This window comes from Prosopis cineraria, unplaced genomic scaffold (assembly GCF_029017545.1).
Source record: "Prosopis cineraria cultivar Desert tree isolate PC_DT_omini unplaced genomic scaffold, ASM2901754v1 PC3, whole genome shotgun sequence".
NCBI lineage: Eukaryota > Viridiplantae > Streptophyta > Magnoliopsida > Fabales > Fabaceae > Prosopis > Prosopis cineraria.
The window spans coordinates 10,356,115-10,381,372 of record NW_026555334.1 but is presented as its reverse complement, the minus strand read 5'-3'; the positions used below and the strand labels follow the sequence as shown (position 1 = coordinate 10,381,372).

The 25,258-nt window shown below is 31.0% G+C and overlaps 2 protein-coding genes across 2 annotated transcripts; one reads left to right on the top strand and one right to left on the bottom strand.

Annotated features, from left to right (window-relative positions):
- Positions 1 to 489: 489 nt before the first annotated feature.
- Positions 490 to 4,727, top strand: LOC129306316 (DUF21 domain-containing protein At4g33700-like). The gene is made up of 11 exons (XM_054946840.1): positions 490 to 979; positions 1,520 to 1,596; positions 1,687 to 1,770; positions 2,143 to 2,256; positions 2,379 to 2,465; positions 2,748 to 2,887; positions 2,972 to 3,059; positions 3,507 to 3,580; positions 3,693 to 3,805; positions 3,932 to 4,197; positions 4,312 to 4,727. The coding sequence occupies exons 1-11, from the start codon at positions 802 to 804 to the stop codon at positions 4,354 to 4,356; spliced, it is 1,266 nt and encodes a 421-aa protein (XP_054802815.1). The 5' UTR covers positions 490 to 801; the 3' UTR covers positions 4,357 to 4,727.
- Positions 4,728 to 13,052: 8,325 nt separating this feature from the next.
- Positions 13,053 to 16,585, bottom strand: LOC129306906 (uncharacterized). Its single transcript, XM_054947709.1, has 4 exons — positions 16,429 to 16,585; positions 14,840 to 15,016; positions 13,647 to 13,908; positions 13,053 to 13,561 (listed from the first exon to the last, which is right to left on the bottom strand). Exons 2-4 carry the CDS (start codon positions 15,006 to 15,008, stop codon positions 13,246 to 13,248), a joined length of 747 nt encoding a protein of 248 aa, XP_054803684.1. The 5' UTR covers positions 15,009 to 15,016; positions 16,429 to 16,585; the 3' UTR covers positions 13,053 to 13,245.
- Positions 16,586 to 25,258: the final 8,673 nt, after the last annotated feature.

Below are 25,258 nucleotides of genomic sequence, written 5' to 3'. Positions count from 1 at the left end.
AAATTTTAAGAAAATATTATAATTAAGAAATATTTTAATTTAATTATTTTTAATTAAAACACTACATTAAATAAATGTAAAAGACAATTAAGCAACAGTGTACATAGAATAATTTATAACAAAATATATATTTTATAAAAAAATGTTGATTTTGATTCCAATTTTTTATGTAATACAATGTAATATAACATTTTTTTTAATTTTATTTATAAATCATATTTTAAAAATTTATTTAATCTCTTTTATAAGTTATAATGTGATTTTTGTTAATAATATTTAAAAAAATTTTAAAATTATTTTTTATAAAATAGAAAAAATATTATTTCTTTAACTTGTTATATTTCTATACAGTTTTTTTTTTTATATTTTTTGTATTAGTATTAATAAATTAATAAGAATGACTTATAACGAGGACAGAATGAGTACGATATAATAATGACTTCACTTTTTGGGTAAACAGTGCACCGCCGCTCATCACCCCCAAAAAAGACAATCAGCGCCAAATCCGAGGCAGCAAAGCAAATAGCAACCCCTTCCACCTCTCTCTCCCCGTCTCGCATTCCAATCTTCATGTGTATATATATTATAAGCAATTACTGCTTGGTTCGTCGATAATATTCTCCTCCGTCGCTTTCCTTTCCCCGTCGCAACCTATGCTTCTGTCTTCACCGCTTTTTCTCACCCTCTTTTCCCTCTTCTAGCTTCTCAGCTATTCCTTTTTCTACAATGGGCTTCTTCCTACTGCTGTAGCTTCCTTGTAACAACAACTATTGGTTTCAAGTTTCTAGAGAGTTCGCTTCAATGGCGGAGCATGTTTACTGCTGTGAACCCAAGTTTTTCATGTACTTAGCCGTAATTGTGCTTCTCGTCCTGTTCGCTGGATTGATGTCTGGCCTTACCCTCGGCCTCATGTCCTTGAGTCTTGTTGATCTTGAAGTCCTCGCTAAGTCTGGGACTCCTAAGGATCGCGAGTATGCTGGTAATCTGCTTTGCTGATGATCTCTTGTTCTTTCTCGTGTTTCTCTCTTGCTTGTAGTTTTAATTAATTAATTTTCCTTACTTTCTGTATACTTGTTTATTATTAATTTCGTAAGTTCTTGTCGCTAATTGTCAAGCTTGTAGAGATCAAAACCGAAGAGCCTTTCCTATGTAATGACTTGTTTTACGATTTGAATTTTTGAGCGTCATGCTGGAAATATTTCTGGAAAATTGCCTTCTGCAGTTGGTGATTTTCACTGTTCTTAAAATTTTCATCCGACGCAAAGTTTATTGAGGTGGCTTGATGTGATTTCTGTTTTGGAATTCCAACTAAATGTGGTTGTCTGTTCAGATCCTATGAATGAAACTCTTAACAACTTACCTCTCAATATTTTTTTTGGTGCACTCCTAAGTGACTGTTATCGCTTGACTGAGAACTGAGAAATCCCTGGCTTCTAAGAAATAGGAATTACATTACCTTGTTGGATGTTATGCGGCTATTAATTCTCCTGCTCTTTGAATGTGCGACTTGTCTGTACAGCGAAGATATTGCCTGTTGTCAGAAACCAACATTTATTGCTCTGTACCCTGCTAATTTGCAATGCTGCGGCCATGGAGGTACAACAAAAACCTACATTCTACCGTGTAATTTGATTGATTGGATAACTCAAAAATCGAGCTAATTTTAGACGGTGATGGGCTTTTTAGGCACTTCCTATTTTTCTTGATACTCTCATTGCTTGGTGGGGAGCTATCCTGATTTCAGTGACATTGATTCTTCTGTTTGGTGAGGTGAGATGATTTTCTTTTTTTCGTTATATATCAATGACAATAGAAGCAAATGGCAGATTCAAAAGCGTTCTCATCGTCCATGGCTCGGCCTTGTTCTTAATGAGGTGGTAGATGCCTTTCGACACTGGTGGTTGGTGATTTGGAAATCGTAATCATGAATGAGAATAATTTGATGAACTGGATCATAAGAAGCAGTTGAAGTTTCCAAATTTGGCTTAAGACTTGTCTGCTATGTGAATAAACCATGCTCTTGTACAATTGCTGCTTGTCTAGCACATGCCTTACATCTCATAGGAAGAACTTTTAATCCTCAAATATTCAGCATGGTCTGTAGAAATGCTCTGACATCTTTTTAATTTTATTTGTGTGAAGATTATTCCGCAGTCTGTTTGTTCTCGTTATGGTCTGTTGATTGGTGCAACAGTGGCACCCATTGTCCGTGTGCTTGTATGGATATGCTTTCCAGTTGCTTTTCCAATCAGCAAGGTGAAAGAAATAAGGCAAAGATTCTGTTACTTTGTTTCTAGTAAGCCAAGAAATTTAATATGCTCATTCCTGATTTATTTGTTTTCCCTTTCTTTGCATTTTTGCATTTCTGTGGTTTTCAGCTTCTAGACTATCTGCTGGGTCATCGAAATGCAGCCCTTTTCCGCAGAGCTGAGTTAAAAACACTTGTGGATATGCACGGTAATGAGGTCTGTACGAGAGCTACATGATGCATCTTTATTACTATTGTATAACTAATGTTTTCAATTTTATTTTTGCTCCCTTGCTCTTGAAGTTGAACAAACTAGTTATTTGTCATCTTGTTATTTTGCTAGCATGCTGCACTTTTTTGCCTTTTTTGATGCAGTTTTCCTGGAATGTGACTGAAGGTCATCTTATGGTCTTCTCTTACGGCTATTTAGGCTCATTCACTTTGAAATGCATGCACTCTTATCTTCTGTTTGACATTGTTGTCCTATGTTTAAATTTAGGCTGGAAAAGGTGGAGAACTGACACATGATGAAACAACAATCATTGCTGGGGCACTTGAACTAACTGAGAAAACTGCCAGTGATGCTATGACCCCTATATCTGGAACATTTTCCATTGATGTTAATGCAAGACTTGACAGGTAATGTGTTACTATAGAATACAAGCTTTCCTTAGTATTATATGCAGCCCTTGATAATATAATTGAATGCCTGGTTATAACCAGGGACTTGATGTGTTTAATATTGGAGAAAGGGCATAGCAGAGTCCCAGTCTACTATGAGCAACCTACAAACATTATTGGACTTATTCTGGTATGTTTATCCCTTTTATTGCCGATAGAGAAATAAATTTTATGTCTCATAGTATGAGCTCAGTAATCAATTATGTAGCAGAAAAGTAGCTCTCGTAAGTCACAAGTTTTTATGGGATATATGGAGAGAGTTTGTCCACTATTAGATGATGTACTTGTTGCATGTTGCTCAGTTATGAATCAAGTGCGGTACTTGATTCTGATACACACGGTTGCATTCATGAAGTCTTCTAACGCAAGAAATTCCTGGGAACCTTAATTGAATGACTAATTAAAAGCAATAACGCTTGTCTTCTGCAGTAAATTTGATCAAATGAGATCCATGGTTCTTGCAATATTCTTTTTCTTTGGTTTAAGTTCTTTCTACTTTTGCTCGATGTCTAGTTAGACTTATCCTCAATTTTTCCGTTGGCAATGTGTTTCATAAACCTGCGCTGCTTAATTTTAGGTCAAGAACTTGTTGACAATTCACCCAGAAGATGAAGCACCAGTGAAGAGTGTAACCATTCGAAGGATTCCAAGGTATATATTTAATAGTACCATGTTAGAAGGCGTGTTGATCCCATGTGGAATCTGATGTACGTTGTGTGACATGTCACCCAAATTCATGCTTTAAAACCGTCTACTTTGACAGAGTTCAAGGAAGTATGCCGTTGTATGACATTTTGAATGAGTTCCAGAAAGGCCATAGCCACATGGCTGTTGTTGTAGAACAGCGCGAAAATCAGCAATCTTCCGATAAACATGGTAAGCACTAATACTGTGATTAATATATTTATCTTCTGCCAACATTTAATATAGATACCTTTGAATTGAAACCGGTTATTTCGGCTCATTCTAACCTCTTCCGGTCCATCCATACCTCTGGCATAGGCTCAACGAAAGAGTGGAGTGTGGATATTGATGGTTTTAAGCCTTCACCTGAGAGAGTTCTCTTCAAAAAGAAGCCAATGCATAAGTGGAAAAGCTTTCCAAATACACGCAGTTCTCCCAGGCTTGGTTCTCGATCCAGAAAATGGCCAAAAGCCATGTACTCGGATATTCTGGAAATAAACGGAAGCTCACTTCCGGGGCTCCCCGAAGAAGTAGAAGCTGTTGGAATTATTACAATGGAAGATGTTATTGAAGAGCTCTTACAGGTATCAACACCCTTCCTGAACTCGCTTTCTTTCTTCTTGAACACTCGAGACACACACAAACCTCAAAACTATCCTGTGGAAAAACCTCACTAACATCATCATTTCTTGCTCTAGGAGGAGATATATGACGAGACAGATCATCATTATGAGGACTCGTGACCAAAACAGAGCCTCTGGTCATGTACAGATAGACCCGAAATATTGGCGTCATTTTCTTGTTTTATCTGAATGGATATTGCAACTTAGGGTTGAGAACGTTGGATAGGTCAGGAATGTGTGATTATATTACAAGGTGATAGGCCATAATTAACACAGTTGTTGCCAAGGATCCAAATCAACACTTGGTTTGGTTCATGCTTCATTGTGCCTTTGCATGTTTTGAGGTTGGCGCAACTTATGTAAAAAATGTGCCAAATTAATGTCCTGCGCTTCTTTTCAGAACCACCTTTGTTCCCATTAGGAGAAAAAATTGCATCAATTCAATTGTAAGTTTCATGTTCAAGAATCCATTAATCCATGGAGTTCAGTTCCCTCCTGTGATGGGTTTTAGCATTTTTGGAGAATTTTATTTATGGAGTATAGGTACATCATATGAATGGAAAATTTTTTTTGGTAGTGCTTACCGAATTTTTTAATAAAAATATATAAAAAAAACTGTTAAGGTTTTTATAAATTAATTGATAATTAGATATCATGTATTCAGCGCTTGTGCGAGTAAACTAGGTCAAGGGTGTAATATTTTTAAAATTAATAATTTTAAAATAATTAGGAACCTTTTTGGAAAGAGAAGGTACATTCGCGTGATTTCAGGTTTTTTTACCAATACATTATAAATAATAAAAAAAATTGTCCAAATGTTACATCACGAAAAGTATTTATCAAAATGTTATACTTATAATCGTTCAATTCAAGAATGATTTTATATTCACACTAAGAATGATTTTTTAGTCAGGAATTATTTTTTTATTCAATAAAAAATGAAATCATTCAAAAATAATTTTAACTTTTTTTTATTAACATGACATAATATTTACTGTCAATCGTGATAATCTCTTATTTTCTCTCATTATTATCATCATTGCCCCTTTTCACCTTTTCAAAACTTACTCAATTTACGTCTTATTGTATGCAACCTTTATCATTATCCTTTTTCAACTCACCCACTCCTAGATTGCTTATGTCTTTACTTGATGATTTGGTATTATTTTGGGTTAAATACAGCATTTCTACCTTTTTAAATGGTAGACTATCCAATGAAGCATACGTCACCCCTCGACGGTTGATTTCTTTAGTTAAACCACTTTGGTTTGATTTAAATATGTTGACAACACAAATATATGAAACACTTGAATTTCAAAAAGATGGGAAGAAACAACAACAATAACAACCATAATGTATGAGAAGGAGAACAAGATGTGGTGTCAGAAGTCACTATTTGTAAGGTAAATTAATTTTCACTTTTCATTCATATAATTTAATCATTTATTATTAATTCTCATAAAGTCTAATAATTATTGACAATTTTTAATTTAATAAATTAAAAGAAATTGACTATTGAGAGGTGACATATGTTTCATTTGATGATCCACCATGTTTGAAAGTAAAAGTACTGTATTTAACCAAAAATAATGCGGGATCATCAAGTAAATGCATGAACAATAAAAAATGAGTAGAAGTGGGTGAGTGGAAAAAAGATGATAAAAGTGACATGTAATAAAATTTGAATTGAGTAGGTTTGGGAGAGGTGAAAAGGAGTAATAATAATGATAAGAAAAAGTAAGAGATTATCATAGTTGATAATGAATATTATGTCATGTCAATGAAAAAAGTTGAAATCGTTCTTGGTTTGGACGATTTCACTTTTGATTGAATAAAAAAATAATTCTTAACTAAAAAATCGTTCCTGATGTAAATGATTACTTCACAATTACAAAATTGTTCTTTGTCTAAATAATTTTTAGTGTAACATTCTGATAAATACTTTTCAGGATGTAGCATTTAAGTAATTTTTTTATTATACATAGTATATCAGTAAAAAAGCCCTTGATTTTATGTTTTGAAATCATTGAGCAATTATTTTATTATCAATGTTAAAGAAAACTTTTTTTTAATATAAATACTAGAGAATTATTCATTATGGATTTTTCATTCAATTTTGCAATCAATTTTTCAAAAACTTCATAACAGAAAAGATTTTTAAAGTTTTTATATCATTGCTATGACAATCAGTAACATTATTGCTAACTTCAAGAGGGTATAAAATAAGAAATAAACTATATGTCTACTTGTTTTTATCAATTTTTTTGGCAAGACTACCAATTTCCTTTAATGATGCAAATTGAGTTTCGTTTTGCATATCAATGATATTAGTTTCAAGTTAATTATGAAGCATAATTAAATCAAAGAAGGAAAATTCACATAGAACTTGACAAATTCAATTAACATTCTTTTTATCAAATTTTTGAGTTAAATTTTTTTGGCTTTCAGCTGAACATATTTGAAATTCTTTTGAAACCCAATTATTTTTAAAGTTGAGCTAAGGGTGTAAAATATTTAGATCAGAGAGTGTGGAATAGTGAAACGTATGATATTTTCTCATAATTTTCTCTAAATTCGGGGATTTGCCCCCTTAAAATCAACGTCCATGCATATATTAGTTTTTATAAGCTTTTAGTCATCCTGCAAGTTTTTTAAAAATTTGAGCTTTTAGTCATCCCATAATTGGTTATGTAAATTGATTGGTCTGGAAATTACATTCTTATTCTTATTTTTAAAATAGATTCTTACTTTTTCTGGAATATTCTTATTTCTTGAAACTGTTAAGCAAAGGAAGTGGTTCCTGTAATCCTGTCTGAGTTTCTGCTCTTAAAGTATCTGTTATAGGTAGCTCGTCTGTCTCTGCTTTTTTTTTTTTAAATTTTAAATTGAGTATAAATATCGTTCTTATAGAAAATATAAATATAAATTTCCTTTTTTTCCGGAAAAATTTTTGTATACTTTTAAAATGATATCAATAAATCAATATATTATTAATTTATTAATATACAATAAAATACTTGAAAAATAATATTATTTATAAAATAGAAATAGTTTCATGTGAATATTAAAATGAATAATTGTCGCTATCTTAGCCGTGTCTGTTAGTGGCCTTAGCCTCGCCTGACAAGTAATGCCACGACAAGGTGACAGATTTGTCGTACATTTTGATCAGAAATCAATCAGAAAATCGGAGCCACATAAATAGCTACTTGCCTAGTTGGTCAAAAGATCATTAGAAAGCAATCAGGACTATATGTATTATATATATGTGTGATGTGATATTAAATAGTCACAATTCACGACTAATAAGCAGCGGCTCCGACATAGACAGTAGATACCCCAACATCGGATTCTCACAATCTCACTCTCAGTCTCACGCGCATACTAATTTTTTTGTCACAAGAATTTTTCGTTTTTTTACATTGCATAGAACAAGGGCAAATGGTTACAAAGGACCAAATCATAAAGATATTTGTTAAAAAGGACCAACAATTTGAAATGTCATCTTATAAAGACCATGCTCCACAAGAGAAATTAAATTAAAAAGTGAATTTACGAAATTATCTCTAAAAAAAGACCATGGTTATTTTTCAACTTTCTGCACTTTTTTTCAATGTTTTTAAAGGGTTTTTCCGACAAACACTAACCATTTTGCACAGTTTTGACTTTTGAGGTTGTGGTCCCATAATTTGATTTGAGAGAATTTTAGTTAAGAATTATTGTAAAGCCTTAATTTCATGTGGATTCAAAAAATTCTGAAATTTCAATTTAATATAGAGAAGAAAAGTTAAAAGAATTTTGATAATAAAAAAATTAAAATACTCTTCACTTATTATGTAAAATCATTAGTTGTTAATTTTTTTATTTCACTTGTAAATTTATGAATATGAATTGTAAATTATATGAATTAATATGTCAATAATTATATAAGATTTAACATTAATTTTTCAATTATAAGGAGCAGCAGTTTTTAAATTGCTAACTTTACTTGTTATAAGTGATGTTAGTAAATTAATAAATAAAGTTAGCAACTGATGTTAGTAAATTAACAAATAAAGTTAATAAATTAACAATTAATATTGCTAATTGCCTGATAAACGGATGTAATTTATAAGTGATATTAGAAAAATTAATAAGTATATTAAAAAAATTAACAACTTGTGATTCTGTATAACAAGTGAAGGATATTTTAATCTTTTTACTATCAATTTTTTTTTTACTTTTTTTCTCTGGACTGAATTAAAATTTCAAAATGTTCTTGGATTCACTTGAAATTAAGCCTTTTTTCCTAGTCCTTAACTGAAATTCTCGCTTTGAATATTTTTTAAATTTTAATTCATATTTCTAAAATTATAATTTATGCATACACACACATACCTACTAAGCATTGAAAGGAAATAAAAATGAGCAAATATAAAAAAAATATTTATATACGTATTTATTGTAAAATTGTAAATTATTAATTAATAAAAAATATATAGGAGAAGATGAAGTATGGATGGATATTGCCTTTCATTTTTATTATGTATTATTTGTTGGGTTTAAATATTCATTTTTATAATAATAGATGATTATTTCTTTTATTTTAAACACATGATTTAAAATACATTGATGTCTTCATGACTGGTTTGAAATGGTCTTATCATTGATTGTGAACTGGTGCCTTAACCAACTCAATGGTTAGTGTAGCTTTATAACATCCTGTTATAATAATTAATTTTTATTCAATTGATTTTTGACAAATAAACTTTTGATAAACACATTTTTATTGCACTGAAAACAAAATCCACATTTCACAAAATCTCATTCGAACTTAATTTCTTTTTAAGTGCCATGGTTTTTAAAATGATTTTCCAAATTGTAGTTCTTTTTAATTAATATCTTTATGATTTGGCCCGTTTTTAACAATTTCTCTTAGAATAAATGAATTTAATTGTTGATCGTTTATAAATTATGAGAGGATGGGAGCCCTTATTTGTAAAAACATTTTTTAATTTTTTCTCCCTTCCCGACCTTCTCCTCCAAAATTGAAGAATTTAGAGAGGCTGGGTAATTCTTTGTTGTGTCTTTGACTAATATACTCATGATTTGTTTCAATATTCCTAAATTACCCTACTAGCTAAACCATGATATATATTTGAGAGAATGACAGGACCTTATAAGAATATTAATATCAAATCCAAACTTTAAATACTGAAATATGAGAGAGAGAGTATTGAAATTTAAAAATGTCAATGTTAAAAAATCCTACTTTAATATTAATGTTCTTATGGATCATTACTTATCATTCTCCCTATATATATATATATATATATATATTTTAAGGTCCAAAAACATGCACCGGTACTTATGAAACTTCTCTTTTACCACACAGAAATCTCAGATTACAATGAGAAATTTGAGATTTTGAGAGAGTAAGTGAAGTAAAAGGAGTTACTTCTCTGGTCCTATTTATAGGGCAGAAAGAAAAGAAAAAATTTGATCATATTTATAGGGCATTCATAAATTTTCAATGCTTCTCTTTACATTTTTATCCTTATTAAACGCCTACCAACAATGTGATTTAAGAACATTTATTAAGAGTAAAAGTAAAAAATTATTAAATTTTAAGATAAAGTTAATAAGATTTAAAGTTTTTCTTAAATCCGGTGAAATATATTAGAAGTGATTTATAAATAAGATCAAAGTGAGTATATTGATAATATGTTTTGAATGAAAACTACACCCCATATTTAATGATAAGGATATCTTGGGAATTACATATCTGCTCCCTCTTAATTATTTAATTAAACAAATAATTATTTGACCTAAGTTGGGCATGCTCACTTAATCCAATTTGTCAAGGGTGTAATCCAATAAAAAATACGAGTAGATCTATACATATTCAATTATTTTCCTTCCTTTCTCCTCTCATCTTCTGCTTGAGTCAAACAAGATATCATTGAATATTTTTTCTTCTCTTATCCAACTAACCTAAATAAGATATCATTAAAATTACATTCCACTCTTCTAATTCAATCTTCATCATTGTTGCTAGAAAGTACAGCATTTCAACTGCAGTTTTGAACCAGTGATCCCCCTTTAATTTCTTTGCTGCCACCGAAAGATGTTACTTGAAAATGTTGCATTCACAAATCACCACAATGGTCCGTTCAAAATTAAAAAGCAGAATTATTATCAATAAACTACAATTAAAGATGTGACGTTAGGTTGGAAGTAAATTCACTAAATTGCGGCAGTATCTACTATGGGCCCACTCCCCCCCCCCCCCTTTTCTCTTTTAAGAAATCTGACTTAGAAGGCAAGTATAAAATTGATTGATTAATATTTAAAAATTTAAGATTTACCTGTAAGATAGTTGACCTTCAATTTTTTTTATATAAAACTTGTCAATAATAAATTTTAATAATTAACATTGAAATTTTGCATAAAATTTAGGAAAAAAGTTTTGCAAATAATACATATAAAAAAGGAAAAACTTGATTACAAAGAAAGAAAAATTATATAATTAATATGCTTGTTCTAATTAAATAAAGACAATGTGTATTCTTTATAGATTATTTATATCATAATAAACTCTTATTATTAATATTATTAACATATTTAAATCCACTTGTTTGATTTGATTAGATAAAAGCATATTAAGTATAAAATGCTAAGTACTTAAGTCTTGTCCTATAAAAAATTCACACTTTCATAATTTATAAAAATGATTATCAATAAAAATTAAAATAAATTAAGAATGTATTTATATTTTTATCTACTATTACTAATAGAGATGAAGAGAGATAAATAAGAATAACTCATGTTAAAATAGAGATTTGTTTCATTGAGTGAAAAGGCCACGTGAGCAGGTGCAGGAAATGAGGAATGCACAATGAAAATATTAAGGTAAAAATTAAAACTGCAAAACTAAGGGGTCAAAGCAGTAATTTTCCCTTTAGAAAGCCATATCCAATCCAAGTGTAACTTTGGTCTGCCCTTAAGGCTAATGGCCATGTAGCTTAATGGCACATATATTTTCTCTCAGTGTGAGTTCAATCCCACTTATAATTTTAAATTATTAGTGCCTATCTTTTTAATTTAAAAAAAATTACTAGGAGAAAGGTGGAATAGTATTTGTTTATGAAAAAATATTTTATATGACATGATGAGAGTGTAAATAGAGAGACATAAAATTAAGGGAAATGGGGTTTTGATCCTTACTCTTCATTTAGATGAAGAGACAAATAAAGAGGAATGAAAACTAAAAAGAAAAAGAGAGAATTACAATCAGGTCCCACGCAGGAAAATTAATTACTATAAGGTTCATTAATAATTGAACTAAACTGTATTGACAATTGGTTGTATTGTCAATATAGTTTAGTTCAATTATCAATGAACCTTATAGTAATTAATTTTCTTGTATGTGACTCTAATATAATTCTCCCAAGGAAAAACTTATAAAAATAATAAAAATTATTATTTTTGGAATTTTTTTTGTTTTTTCTCCTCCCTATTTTTTTTCTCACTTTTCCTTTCATCCAAACCAAGTATTAAAGTTTCACTCAATTCATTATTTAATCCTTGCTTTTATTGGCACTAATTTAGTCCCTGTAATTTCAAAACAAATTATACCTTAAATACCATAAATGTCAAATAAAATTTCAACAAAAGTGCATTGTTCTGTTGTTGACTAATAAACTTCCATATTGATATTTACTAGAGAATTTGAATTATTTGATATTTTGAAACTTTTTATTTTGAGCTTGTTCGGTTTTGTTCTCATTTTTTGTTTTTAAAAACTATTTTATAAATCACTTTTTAAAAATTTATTTTTCAAAACAAAAGTAAATGAAAAATCTGTTTGATTATATTAATTTAAAAATCATTTTGAAGTTAAAAAAGTGATTAATAGTGATGGTCACCAATGGTTAACAATAATAGTATATGATAATGGTTGATCATAACTGAAGATCGATTTCAATAGTCAAATCTAATATGTTTTAAAAATATAAAACGAAAACAACTATAGTTTGTTTCCAAAACAAAAAATCAAATTAGTTTTAAAAATTTTTAAATTCAAAACACCAACCAAATGATTTTTTTTTTTTCACAAACAGAACAAAGTTTTTAAAAATAGAAACCAAATAAACCCTTACAACATCTTGAAAGTTGAAACCATATCAATAATATATCAACTAAATCTAAAACACCAGAATGAATGCAAATTAAGTGAAACTTTGAGGATTAAAATATGTTCTCCCCCCATATTAATCTTTGAAATAATAAAAAAAATGGAAAGCAAAGAGGAGAGTTTCAAATCCAATGAGTGATGATGTGAATTACTAACCTTTCCAGCTTCCAACTATGAACAGCAAGGTAATTAGGATAAGAGTTGGAAGGCATAGTCCATGGACCGTGATAGATTTCTTGGTCAACTTGAGGATATGGTCACCAGGAAGACTTTCGGACACATTGCCATGAACTACCTAAGGATCTTTGGTTCCAAGGTCTAATCTATCACTAGCAGTACTTCAGCTGGCAATTAATTAAATTAAATATAAAAAATTTACAATAATACTTTCTTCAGTTCTATTTGTACAATAAAGAAGACAAAATGGGCCATGATCTAAAATTGCGTCTCTTGGTCCCGAACCCCCCAGTTCGTAGGGGGCTTACAACAGTTTCTAGCATTTCATGTAACAAAGATCAAGCCAAATTATTAATAAAAATTAATCTAGTTGATAAGAATTTGACCTACATTATGTGATCAAATCTCAATATTGATGTGAGAATATTGTTGGTGAACAATATGTAAATTTGAATATCCAGAATTTTCAGAGGTGACTCAATTTATTGACACTCAAGGTTAGAAGGTAAGTCACTAGCTGTAAATATATGGCATTTGATGTTACAGAAAATATCTAGCAAGCAGTCAGGCATGCGTGTAATCGAAATTTGACAGTTTGGCACACAACGTGCAAGTTGCAATACTTTCTTGTAAATTACCAAATATCAGAATACATCTCAGAGGCCATGCTTGCTTCCTTTTTCCTTCCTCTTCTTTTTCTTATGTTTCGAGTTCTCTTTGGATCTGTGCTTCTTAGAATGCTCCTTGTCTGAGCTCCCTGAGTGAGATTTTTTAGCCCTTTTCCCTCTTTTGACATGGACCTCCTCCTCTTCAGAAGATTCATATGACTTCAGAGATGCAGGCCTTTCTGGACCATATACACGGCGGTTGCTTACGTCAGAACTTGTATTTGGCTCCTCACCAGAGTGGCGTGGAAGGTAAGGACCAGTCTCGTCCATCCTCGGACCAATGGCTCCTCTGCCTCGCTTGGTCCTGCAAAGATGGAGTTTCATCAGTTAAAAACTTAGAAAATCAGCCAGTCAAAATCAAGGCACTCAAATGGCAATAATATATTAACCTAGAGTTTAGAAACATCTCAAGCTCTTCATCCCTTAAACCTTCCGGGCAATGGTCAGTTTCTCCTTTACTAGAGCATGGAGCAAAGGGAGTAGCATTATTATCATCCATGGCAAACCTTCCAGTGCTTCTTGATGAGCTACCATCCCTCCGGCTTCTGTCGCCAGAGTTTTGATCTCTAGATGTACCTTCACGCCTTTTATCAAGATCTAATTCTTTCTGCCGCACTCGCCACATTTCATTTACTTCTACAGCTCGATTTGCTGAAAAAGAATAAAAGAAAGAAGCACAAACAGAAAAGAACATAAACTAGCAGCTCAAGACAAAAATGTTTGTGCTCAACACAATAACAACGAAACACACAGACAGGAGGATTTTCAAATTGCTCAAAAAATAAATTTCAATTGCAACAGGCTCGACAACTCAACCACCTCTAGCTAATAAAGTTGCCAGCACTTTCTAATCTTAAGAATGGTTAAATATTGAGATTATTGGGCTGATTCCTCTGACGATTTGTACCAAAAACTGGTCGGTTCCAGCATGTAAAAAGAAAACGGCTCATATGATACCTTGAAGCAAATGTAATAATATTTTTCTCATGCTTCTTAAAATAATCAAAGATTGAACGGCATGCTACTACTTTGCAAAGACAACAAGGTCTCAGTTAAAATATCAGTAAGAAATAGATCATGATTTACATACATACAGTTAACAAGAGAACCCACTTCAAACTTGATCGCAGACTGAGATATCAAATCAGAAATAGGCATATTTGATACAATAAGAGGTTAAACCACAAATGCTCAGCAGGTCCATGAATCAGAAGTCACAAAGAAGTGGATAGCTATTATTGTGGACAATGTGAGATGGGGTGTTAAATTGCTTCCGACCAAACAATTCATAAAAAGGAAGCAGTTTACATTTTTGTCACCAGTACTTATCCAGAAGTTCTACAAACTATTAGAAAGGAAAATTAAGTATAAATGGTCTTGGGTAAGAAAAGAGTCATTAAAAAATGGCTTGCTTTGGTTAAAAATATACCCAAAGATTAGGTTGTAGACAGAGCACAATGATATCGTGCAATCTATGTGAACAACTCAATTTAATGGGATAAAACTTGTTGTATTTAATAAAATTCGAATACAAATTATACAATGACCAAGTTATATTTCTAAAACAGCAAATAGGACCCACCTTGTTGTACCCCAAGTACAGTGGCTGTGAGGAAGCGTGAATTTGGCCGATGACGTTTATTAGGCTGTTGAAGATATGCAAGAACACCTTCCTTTTCAGCCTGTCGTCGCAACTCAGCTGCTTCTCTCATAAGAAGAGCAGCTAGCCGGTTTTCAGTCTCCAGATCCATTTAAGCGGCTGAACAAATCAGCAAGAAGAAAAAAGAAAGGGGAACAATTTTAATTAAATGAAGAATATGAAAAGAAATATCTATAATTAAAACAATATGCTTCCAGGAGACTTGATAAAGGAACAAAAAACATGTCTTTCATGGCCAGTTTAACAGAAAGGAAACAGTTATCACAAAAGACAAAAGCCATTTTTGTATGTGATGCCTGATATGTCCTGTTATTACTACTCAATATTATACATCTTTCTTTTAAAACAGAGACACAAGGGCCATTTCTTGTTTCTTGTACATTTTTCCTTTTCATTCCCATCCAATCTATGCTCCTAACAACGTCAAGAGATTATAATTTCACAACTCCCAGTAGCAGTATTCCATAATTATAAAAAGAATATAATGTATGTGCATAAAATAGGGCGCATAATCAAAAGACCATAAATCATCTCATTATGGAACTATGTACATTTCCGTTCCCCCATTCTTTGATATAACTATTGCCCAAAGACAAAAAACCTGTGAAGAACCCTAATTCTCCAATTCAAACTGTGAATGCTGATTCTATAGAGGTTGTTGGCAATGTAAGCAGCATCCATATTAACGAAAGATGGTTCACTTCATTGGAAAACTATGATTTCAACATAAAGAGAGAGCAAAAATCTTAAACAATTTACATACCCGAAACCTAAAACCATCTTATTGTCAACATCACTTTCAGCACATATTTTATGATTCTAGAAAACATGAAATCAAAACGAACACACCAATTCAATTAAATTCTGTTGCTCACTCTATTTTACACTGCTTTCGTTATCTTTTAGCAAAACCTCCAATTCAATCCAAAACAACAAAACAAAAAAGGATAAGTCCCTTATCAACCTAATCACCACGTTTAGCTTTAGCTATAACCCTTTACCCGCAATTAGTCAACTTTTTTCTTATTAACAATTATAGAATGGGGCAACTATGTGAAATATGGTCCCTTCTAAATAACTGCCATGCTCTCCCCTTATTGAAGACCGGGTAATTTCAACAATGCCAACACAATCTTCAGCCGATCCAGCAGATAGAAGTCAACATCGATCTAGAACTGTCAATCCAATGATGCATATCAAATTGACCGTTAAGCCAACTTCTTGAGTTTAAACATCGTATCTTCTATCGTTAAAAAGAGTTCATAAGCCCAGTCTTAAACCAGCACGCAACAACAAACAATAAGTTAATATGGTATTACAGAAAGCATAAACAGAACCCAACAGTTAATAAATCCATATAACCCCAAAATCTATTGTTATCCCTCTCAAATTCCACCCTATTTCGATTCGAATTTCCCCACTCAACAGCTAACAAATTTCGGAAGCGGAAATTGAAAAATACATTAGGGGAATCGGTCCAATAGCACGATTGCTTCAAGATTAGCTCTCACCGTTCAGGCGTTGTCACCGAATCGCCTCCGTCGCACGTCCCCCTTAATCTCCTTTCCTTCGATCAAACTCGTCCGTAATAGGGCTTTCTTCTCATCTTCTTGGCTGCGGGCGTTCTCTCGACCTGGCTTCTTTTTTTGGTAAGAAAAGCCTAACAATAATTTTGTTTTCATATTTTTTTTTTTTGCCAGCAAATAGAATGAATAATTTCGTTAAGTCTAACATAATAACAGTTGGAAGCATTGTTTTATTTACAATACAATTGATAAAAAGTAATACATAAGTAAAGAACATTATAAAGTAGTGTAAATTGCGTATAATCATAATCATAATCTTCATCCAAATAATAATAATATTATTATTAATTCATGTGGATACTCAAATTTTAAAAAATGTACTCCTTTCATTTAAAATTATAAAATATTTATAATTACATCTTAACTTTCAATAAAGTAATTACTTACTTTTTAATTAATTTTATTTTTTAATATTTATCTTTATTAAATACCTTACAATTAATATAAAATTATTATTAATAAAAATATTTTTTTAAAAAATAATAATTATATTTTAAAAAATTAAAAATATCTTATATTTTTTAACATTTAATTTTTTAAAAAATATTTTATATTTTTAAACGGTTGGAGTATATCGAAGTTATCCACAAAATTTATTTTCATTTTAACTTATACCAAAAATGAAAAAGAGCGTATCTTGTAAACACATGATTAAATTAAAGAAAAATTTGTTTATATATATAAAAAAACAATATTTTGCTAAACATTAAAAGTCCTCTACAAATATTTTTCTAAGAAATGATGAGTGATGACCCTTAAAAAAAGGACAATTATATTTAAAAACTACTCAAACAAATTATTTAGAGATAAAGATTAATAATAAGTTTTATTAGAAAAAAAAAGTTATGTTCTCATTTTAACAATAATTAATTTTGTATTAATTTTTGTTTGTAAATAATTTTTTTTGAGTAGTACTTGAATGTGATTTTTCTTAAAAAATATTTAGGGCCTTTTATTCATGACAAATACTTGAGAATTTACAATTCAAAATTTAACACTTACAACTTGAACTTATTTAAAAGCTTTTATAGATGTAACTCATATTGTCGGATCAAATAAAGCAAACAGTAAAATATTTATTATATTTTATATTATGATCGATTTATTATATTTGTCAATGATATACCATTATATATCAATGATATACCCCTTATACATTGTCAAATTTTCAATGATAAACTATTTATATATCAATGATAAATTTTTTGCATATCAAAAATAAATTTTTTGTATATCATTGTGATTCGGCCATATTTTTTAATTTTTAAAACTTTGATCCATATCTTTTGGGTGCAAGATTTTTTAGCCAATGGCCAATGTATCCAATTTATTTTATGTTATATTATAAATTTTAAATAATAAAATGATGGTTATAAAAATGTTTTATTTTAAATTTTAAATCTATCATTAATTTAATAAATTATCTAAAACTAGATGGTCTAAATTTAATATTATTTTTATTTTTGCATTTTAGATAATGTTTTAAATTAACTATAAGTGCAAATTCAAAATAAAATAATTTTCTAAACATCATCTTATAAAAAAGAAAAAATAACAATTAAATCTCAAAAGAAAAAATTAATAACACTTAGATCCCTAATAAATTTTTTTGAAAAATCAATTGTAAATATTAATTTAAATAATTATAAATTTCAATTGCAAATAAAATATTTAAAGTCTAAATATAACAATTAGTTTACAAGTTAAATTCTTATTTAGAACCATTTAAATTGATATTTATAATTTATTTAATAAAAAATTTTGTCGAGGACCTAATTATAATTAATTCATTCTTTTTAAATTTTACCATCATTCTCCCATCAAAAATAAATTTATTACTTACAAATTGTTAATTTAAAACTTTGAATATAGAGGATATAATTTAACATAAATATATAAAAAAATTCATTAGCACATTAGTCATTAAATTGATAGAACCACTTATTAGACAGGAAAACACTTGAAGATGAATGGAAGATGAATAATCTTGTAGCCTAATGACATGCATTTGTAAATAGGATGCAATTCAATCTTGCTTATAATTTTATGCCTTGTCCCTCTAATTTTTTTTTTTAAAAAAGTTAGTAAGTCTACAACAAGGTGTCCCTCTTCTATGCAGATGATCTAATTCTATTTGGTAACACTTCTGATGCTCAAGTTGAGATTATAAATAAGGTGTTCCAACAGTTTTGTGCCTCCTCTGGGCAGACAGTTAGTAAGTCTAAAACTAAAGTTTATTTTTTTAAGAATGTCAATCTCACCTCTACTCGTCCCATTTGCTCCAAGCTTGGGTTTAAAGTTTAAACGCACCGATTCCCTGGGACGTTACTTGGGTGTTCCACTTATTAATGGCCAAGTTACCTCTACTACCTACAATTATATTCTGGAATGGCTGAAACGGAAGAGTAAATCACTCTCTCCTGCTGGCCGAATCACTTTGGCGAAATCAGTCCTTAGCTCTATTCCACTCTACACAATACAGAGCACCTTACTTCCCCCACCGAATAACAAGGCCATTGAGAAGGCAATCAGGAAATTTTGGTGGAATGATAGAGATGACCATAGGGGTATTAACCTCGTAAAATGGTCTGAACTTTGTCAACCTTTAGCTAATGTAGGACGTGGTCTGCTAAGTTTGGAAGCCCAGGGCAAAGCTTTCATTTCCAAGCTTGCTTATAAAATTGTCTCTAAACCCTACACACTTTGGGTACAAGTTTTGAGAGGTAATTAATATCGTTTGACAGACAGATTTCCGCAGGATATATCCAGATGTAAATCTCCCTACCTCTAGAGGAATATTACCACGGTTTGGCAAGACACAATGCTCCATGTCAATTGGAGTCTGGGTAGTGGTAACGACCTTAAATTTTGGTCTGATTATTGGGTAGGAGATCAGATATGGGTCCTTTGAAAATCTTCACTTTTGTTGATCTTCCTCCTTTAGAACTTACCCAACCAATCTCAAATTTTCGTAACTGATACTCGTCAATGGAAATGGTCCCTTCTAAGGCGCCCCTTCCCTCCAGAGATGCCAAGAGATGTCATGTTGTTGTTGTTTCCCCTAATGTTCATGGCCTTGAGCAACCCACATGTCACTGGTCTCTCAATGCAAATGGGAAATATCAGTGTCAAATCCTTCTCTGTGTTTACTTACTTTATGAATTGGAATACCCTTGAAGTGAAATGGAAGAGCCTATGGAAACTCCCTATGTTGCAACGAATCAAAACCTTCCTGTGGTTACTTCTTAAGGGTTTAGCTACTCACTAATGTAGAACAATTTCATACGACCTTAACCTTTGATCAATCCTGATCTTTATGCCTTGCGGTTCAGGAATCCATCGAGCATATTTTCGAAAGACTGTTCTCTTGCTACTACTGTCTGGAAAAAAATCCTGCCAATTGACTTGTATGCTGATTTTTCTAAGAAAAATTTTGAAGTTTGGCTGATACATCTCCTTCCAAACACCCACATTGATGTTTCTTGGAAGATTGGAGTGTGCCAGAAACCTTGCAATTTTTGCTGGGGAATCACTGCTGAAGGTATTCTACGTGATGTTAGCGTTATAGTAGATCATACTATTAAAGCTTTCTCTATTTTGAGCACTTTGATGTAGTAATTGTTTGGCCTGTTTCTTTTCTATTTTAAGGCCTTTGCTTGTACAGTTGATCTTTTCAATCCACGAATTCTCCTTTTCACTCAAAAAAAAAAAAAAAAAAACAGTCTATTAAGAATCCTTTATAACATTCCATGCTATGATGAGCATGGCGTGCTCATTAGCTCAAAGGCTCATATGAGCTTTCAGTTTTATCATCAATTGATTTTTGTCATTCATTTTAAAATTATTTTTTGAGTTAAGATATAATTTTATCTCTAAATTATTTTTAGAGGAACAATATTTTTTTTTTCTAAATTACCTATTGTAGCAATATTGCTCCTAAATTAATTAAATTGGAATAATATTATCCCCTACTATTTAAACATTTATTATTGTAACTGGAGGAACCCATTTTTTTAAGTTAAGGTAAAATTTTACCCCTAAATTATTCTCAGAGAAGTAATGTTGCCCTTGCCATTTAAAAATCATAAACATTTGTTAATTGTAGCTAGTAAGACCCAATTTTCATTGTATCTCTCTGGCAATGATTTAAAAATCAAATTGAACCGGACAATTGGACCATCGATCGAAGCTATTAACAGCTCGATTTGAACCAAAAAATTATTTTCATGATTGCGCTAGATTGGACAAGAGTTAAGCTACTATTAAACCAAAGTTGAACTTGAAATTGAAGTGGTTTTTCAAAAAATCGGATAGTTTTAAACATAATATTAAAAAACTTAATTTTTTAAAAAAATAGAAAAATTAAAATTAGATTCTACTAAAAGCCAACTTTATTTTTGGACAATTCACATATATAAAATATGATTTGGAGCCTTTTTTATATGCAGATGTTGACAGTTATAGATGCAAATGATAATACCTTTGAGTCTACTTATATCTTTATAATGGTATCTATCTTTGCAACTATAACTATCAACATCTTTATATAAAAAAATGGTCCCAAATCATATTTTATATATGAAAAATATCTAAAAATAAAGTTGGCTTTTAATATGATTTATTTTTTACATTTTTCTATTTTTTTAAATTTTTTAAGCTTTTTTTAATATTATGTTTAAAATCATCCGATATTTTGAAAACCACTTTAGTTCCTGATTCAACTCTAGTTTTCTAGATTAATAATGGCATAACTCATATCTAATCTGACTCAATCATCAAAATAGTTTTTTGGTCCAAATCACGCCGTTAATGGCTCCAATTGATGATCTGACTATCCAGTTTGGTTTGCTTTTTAAATCATTACTAGAGAGAGATAATGAAAAGTGAGTCTCATTAGCTTTTGTTAATAGACGCTTATGATTTTCAAAATGGTGAGAACAATATTGTTCTTTTGAGAATAGTTTAGAAGTAAATTACACCTTGATTCATAAAAAATAGGTCTTACTGTAACACCCTCAAAAATACAAACCGATTTTTCGCAAATTATTAAAATCATTATTGTGGTAGAAAATTTTCTTACCATGATACATCCAAGACATAACACAAGTCTTAAAATATCCAAAAAAAAGCAATTAAAACCATGAGGGACAGACATAATTCTCATGGCATGATATTCAAATCAGATCATACAACAAGAGGGACAGACATAATCCTCTTGGTCATATAAATACTTTTAATAAAAAGGATTAGAGTTTACATTCTTTACAAAGAAGATATGTCCTAAGTTGGCACAAGTTACATTGTATAATTCAAAATAAGAGGCAACGTAAAAGATGGTGTATGACACCATAGTTACACCTCTGGTGCTTTCTCGGCCGGACTTGCTCCTATAAAAATATTAACCACAGGGAATGAGACTTAAAAGTCCCAGTAACCAAAAATTAATATGTAATGATGCATGCAGATGTAACTAATCATGCGATTGCTAAGTGGGCACACAAAATATTTAACCGAACAATACTTTCAAACAAACCGAACAAGTATTTAATTTGCATGAATGCACCGTATATCCTCCTTTCGCCATGCTCGAACGTCAAATCACCTGGCTAAAGGTGAGTTGGACCAAGCGACACGCCACTCATTGGGTCCAATGAGGGCTTACCACGTGGTAATAATTAATCGAACAGAAATTCCCATTAACACCATATATTAAAATACCCTGACAAGTCATGCATCATTCAAATATCCAAACAGGAATATATCCGAACAATAATATCTCATCACGATAAACAAAAATAAATTTTTGACCCACTTGGCAATAATTTCAAACAAGTATATATATACAGTATTTATTTTTATTAATTCATAATTTTTTCAAGCAATAAAACAACACATAACCATTCACAAACACACCCATCACAACACATTAATAATGGTTACTTTGTGTCTTGAATAACAAGTTCCCCTTCACAACTCCTTTTTCACCACTATCTTTGTCAATATAATCTACATAATTATTTCACAATACTATATATTAATTTTACATTAAAATTAATAAATAACTCTAATTTAAAGAGTTAAAAAGTCTTAGATTTATAATCCATATTAACACTAATTTAAGATTTATGCCTCATTTAACTTTTTAAATTTTTTTTTTAAAATTCTCGTACCCTAATAAACTATTTTTAAGCCTCAAATCACTTCTAGTATCACAATTTCATCCTTCTATATTCTAAAAATTCGTCCAAAAATAAATTAAAAATTTTAGAATTATCCTGAAGCCTCAAATCACCTTTCTATATCCTCAAAAATACTTATTCATACTTAAATAAATATTTAATAATTAGAGGTTCATCCCTACATCTCATATTCTACATAAATTCAACCATATAAATCTAGAGTTTAACTCAGAAATTCTTAAACATGAGTTTCAACCTCAAAAAATATTTTATAATATTTATTATATCCCTAAGAGCTTTAACCTATATTTTTAATCTATCATATCATCAAATTAACTATCCTATAAACAAATCTTAATCAGAATATTTACTCTATCCTACAAAATAATCATATCACTAGAAAGCTAATATTATTTAGAAAATAACTATAAAATTAATTTTGTAATTAAACAAATTTTTAAATGCTAATCTAAACAGGAAAATTAGAACATACCTGAAGAAAAAGAAAATAATCCCCCTTGCAAGAAGACGCCGAGCAACGTGAGAGGAAGAGAGAAAAATAATATAAAAATAAAATTGTGGGTCCCAAAATTATATTAAAAAAAACTATAGGTCTAAATTTGATTATTCAAACTTTTGGGCCATTACTTGCAATTTTCTCTAAATTACATCTTGGGCCATTAGTTGCAATTTTTACAATTGCATAAACTTTTCTTTTTCTTCCTTCTGCTCCTCCTCGCCGTGCCTCCTCCTTTTATATGTGAGGAGGCACCTCACCTTCCCACATCTAATCGATGTGGGACTTCAACAATGCCTCTCTTTTTTTTTACTTCAACCATTTTTTTTAATTTTTTTAACTCACACACACATATAATTTTTTTTATTTTAAATCTTAAAATTATATCTTAACAAAATATTTTTTATATAATTTTAAACCTAAATTTTTAATTCATAATTAAATTTCTAACCATATTATTATTTCTGAATAATCTCAAATAATATAAATTCCTATTATTATCATTTTTTTTAAATCAGGATGTTACATTTCTCCCCTCCTTTTAGAAATTTTGTCCTCAAAATTTAATATTGGTAAACTTAGAAACTATGTACCTAAGCAAATAAATGTGGATAATCTCGCCTCATACTCTCTTCGGTCTCCCAGGTAGCATCACCTAGGGCTCCACCCTTCCAAATTACCTTCACAAGTCGGATGGTCTAATTGCGCAGTTGTTTGTCCTTAAAGTCCTCAATTCGCTCCGGTTCGGATCTAAAGGTCAAATTTTCCCTCAATTCCACTTCTTCAGGTTCAATAACATGGGAGGGATCCGGGTTGTACTTCTTCAATTGTGACACGTGGAACACATTATGGATTCCTGCAATCTGTGGAGGTAATGCAACTCTATATGCAGTAGATCCAATTCGCTCCAAGATCTCATACGGGCCCATAAATCTAGGTGTCCATTTCTTTGCCTTAATGGATCTACCAATGCCTGTCACCGGAGAAACCTTTAAAAATACATGATCTCTTACTTCAAACTCTAATGACTGTCTCCTCTTATCGGCATAGCTCTTCTGTCGGCTCTGAGCTGTTAGCAATTTTTGCTTAATCATAGCAATCTTCTGGGTAGTTTGCTCTATAATTTTTGGACCAATGATACTCCTCTCACTTAATTCTGTCCAACACAAAGGCGATCTACACTTCCTTCCATACAAGGCCTCATAAGGCGCCATCCCAATACTAGAATGATAGCTATTATTATAAGCAAATTCAGCTAATGGCAAATGATTATCCCAACTACCTGGTAGTTCAATGGCACAAGCTCTCAACATGTCCTCCAAAATCTGGATCGTCCTCTCTGTTTGTCCATCTGTTTGGTGGTGGTATGCGGTGCTAAAACTCAGTCTGGTACCCATAGCCTTCTGTAGCACACCCCAAAAGTTTGAAGTGAACCTTGGGTCATGATCTGACACAATTCTAGAGGGTATACCATGAAGTCTAACTATCTCCTTAATGTATATCTCAGCAAATTTCTCTAATGTAGAGGTAAACTTGATCGCCAAAAAGTGAGCCGATTTGGTGAGTCGGTCTACTACCACCTAAATAGCATCCTTACTCGAGGGTGTTCTTCGCAATCCAGTGATGAAATCCATGGAAATATCATCCCATTTTCACTTTGGAATATCTAACGGTTGCAGTGTTCCAGCTAGCTTTTGATGTTCTATCTTTATCTTCTGACACGTTAAACATCTAGAAACAAATTCAGTTACATCTTTCTTCATTCCTGGCCACCACCAACCTCGCTTCAAATCATGGTACATTTTAGTTATACTAGGATGAATTGTATATTTGCTCTTATGAGCTTCTTCTAAAAGGATATTCCTCAATCTTGGATCATTAGGTACACAAACTCTACCTTTATACCTCATCACTGTGTCTTCAGAGATGATAAAATTTAGGGCCTTACCTGTCACTATCTCCTTCCTTATATTCCTCAAGTAGTCATCATTCTGCTGTGAGACTCTGAGATCTTCCCAGAATTTGCTCTCAAAATCTACTACCTGGAGTACGGCTATTT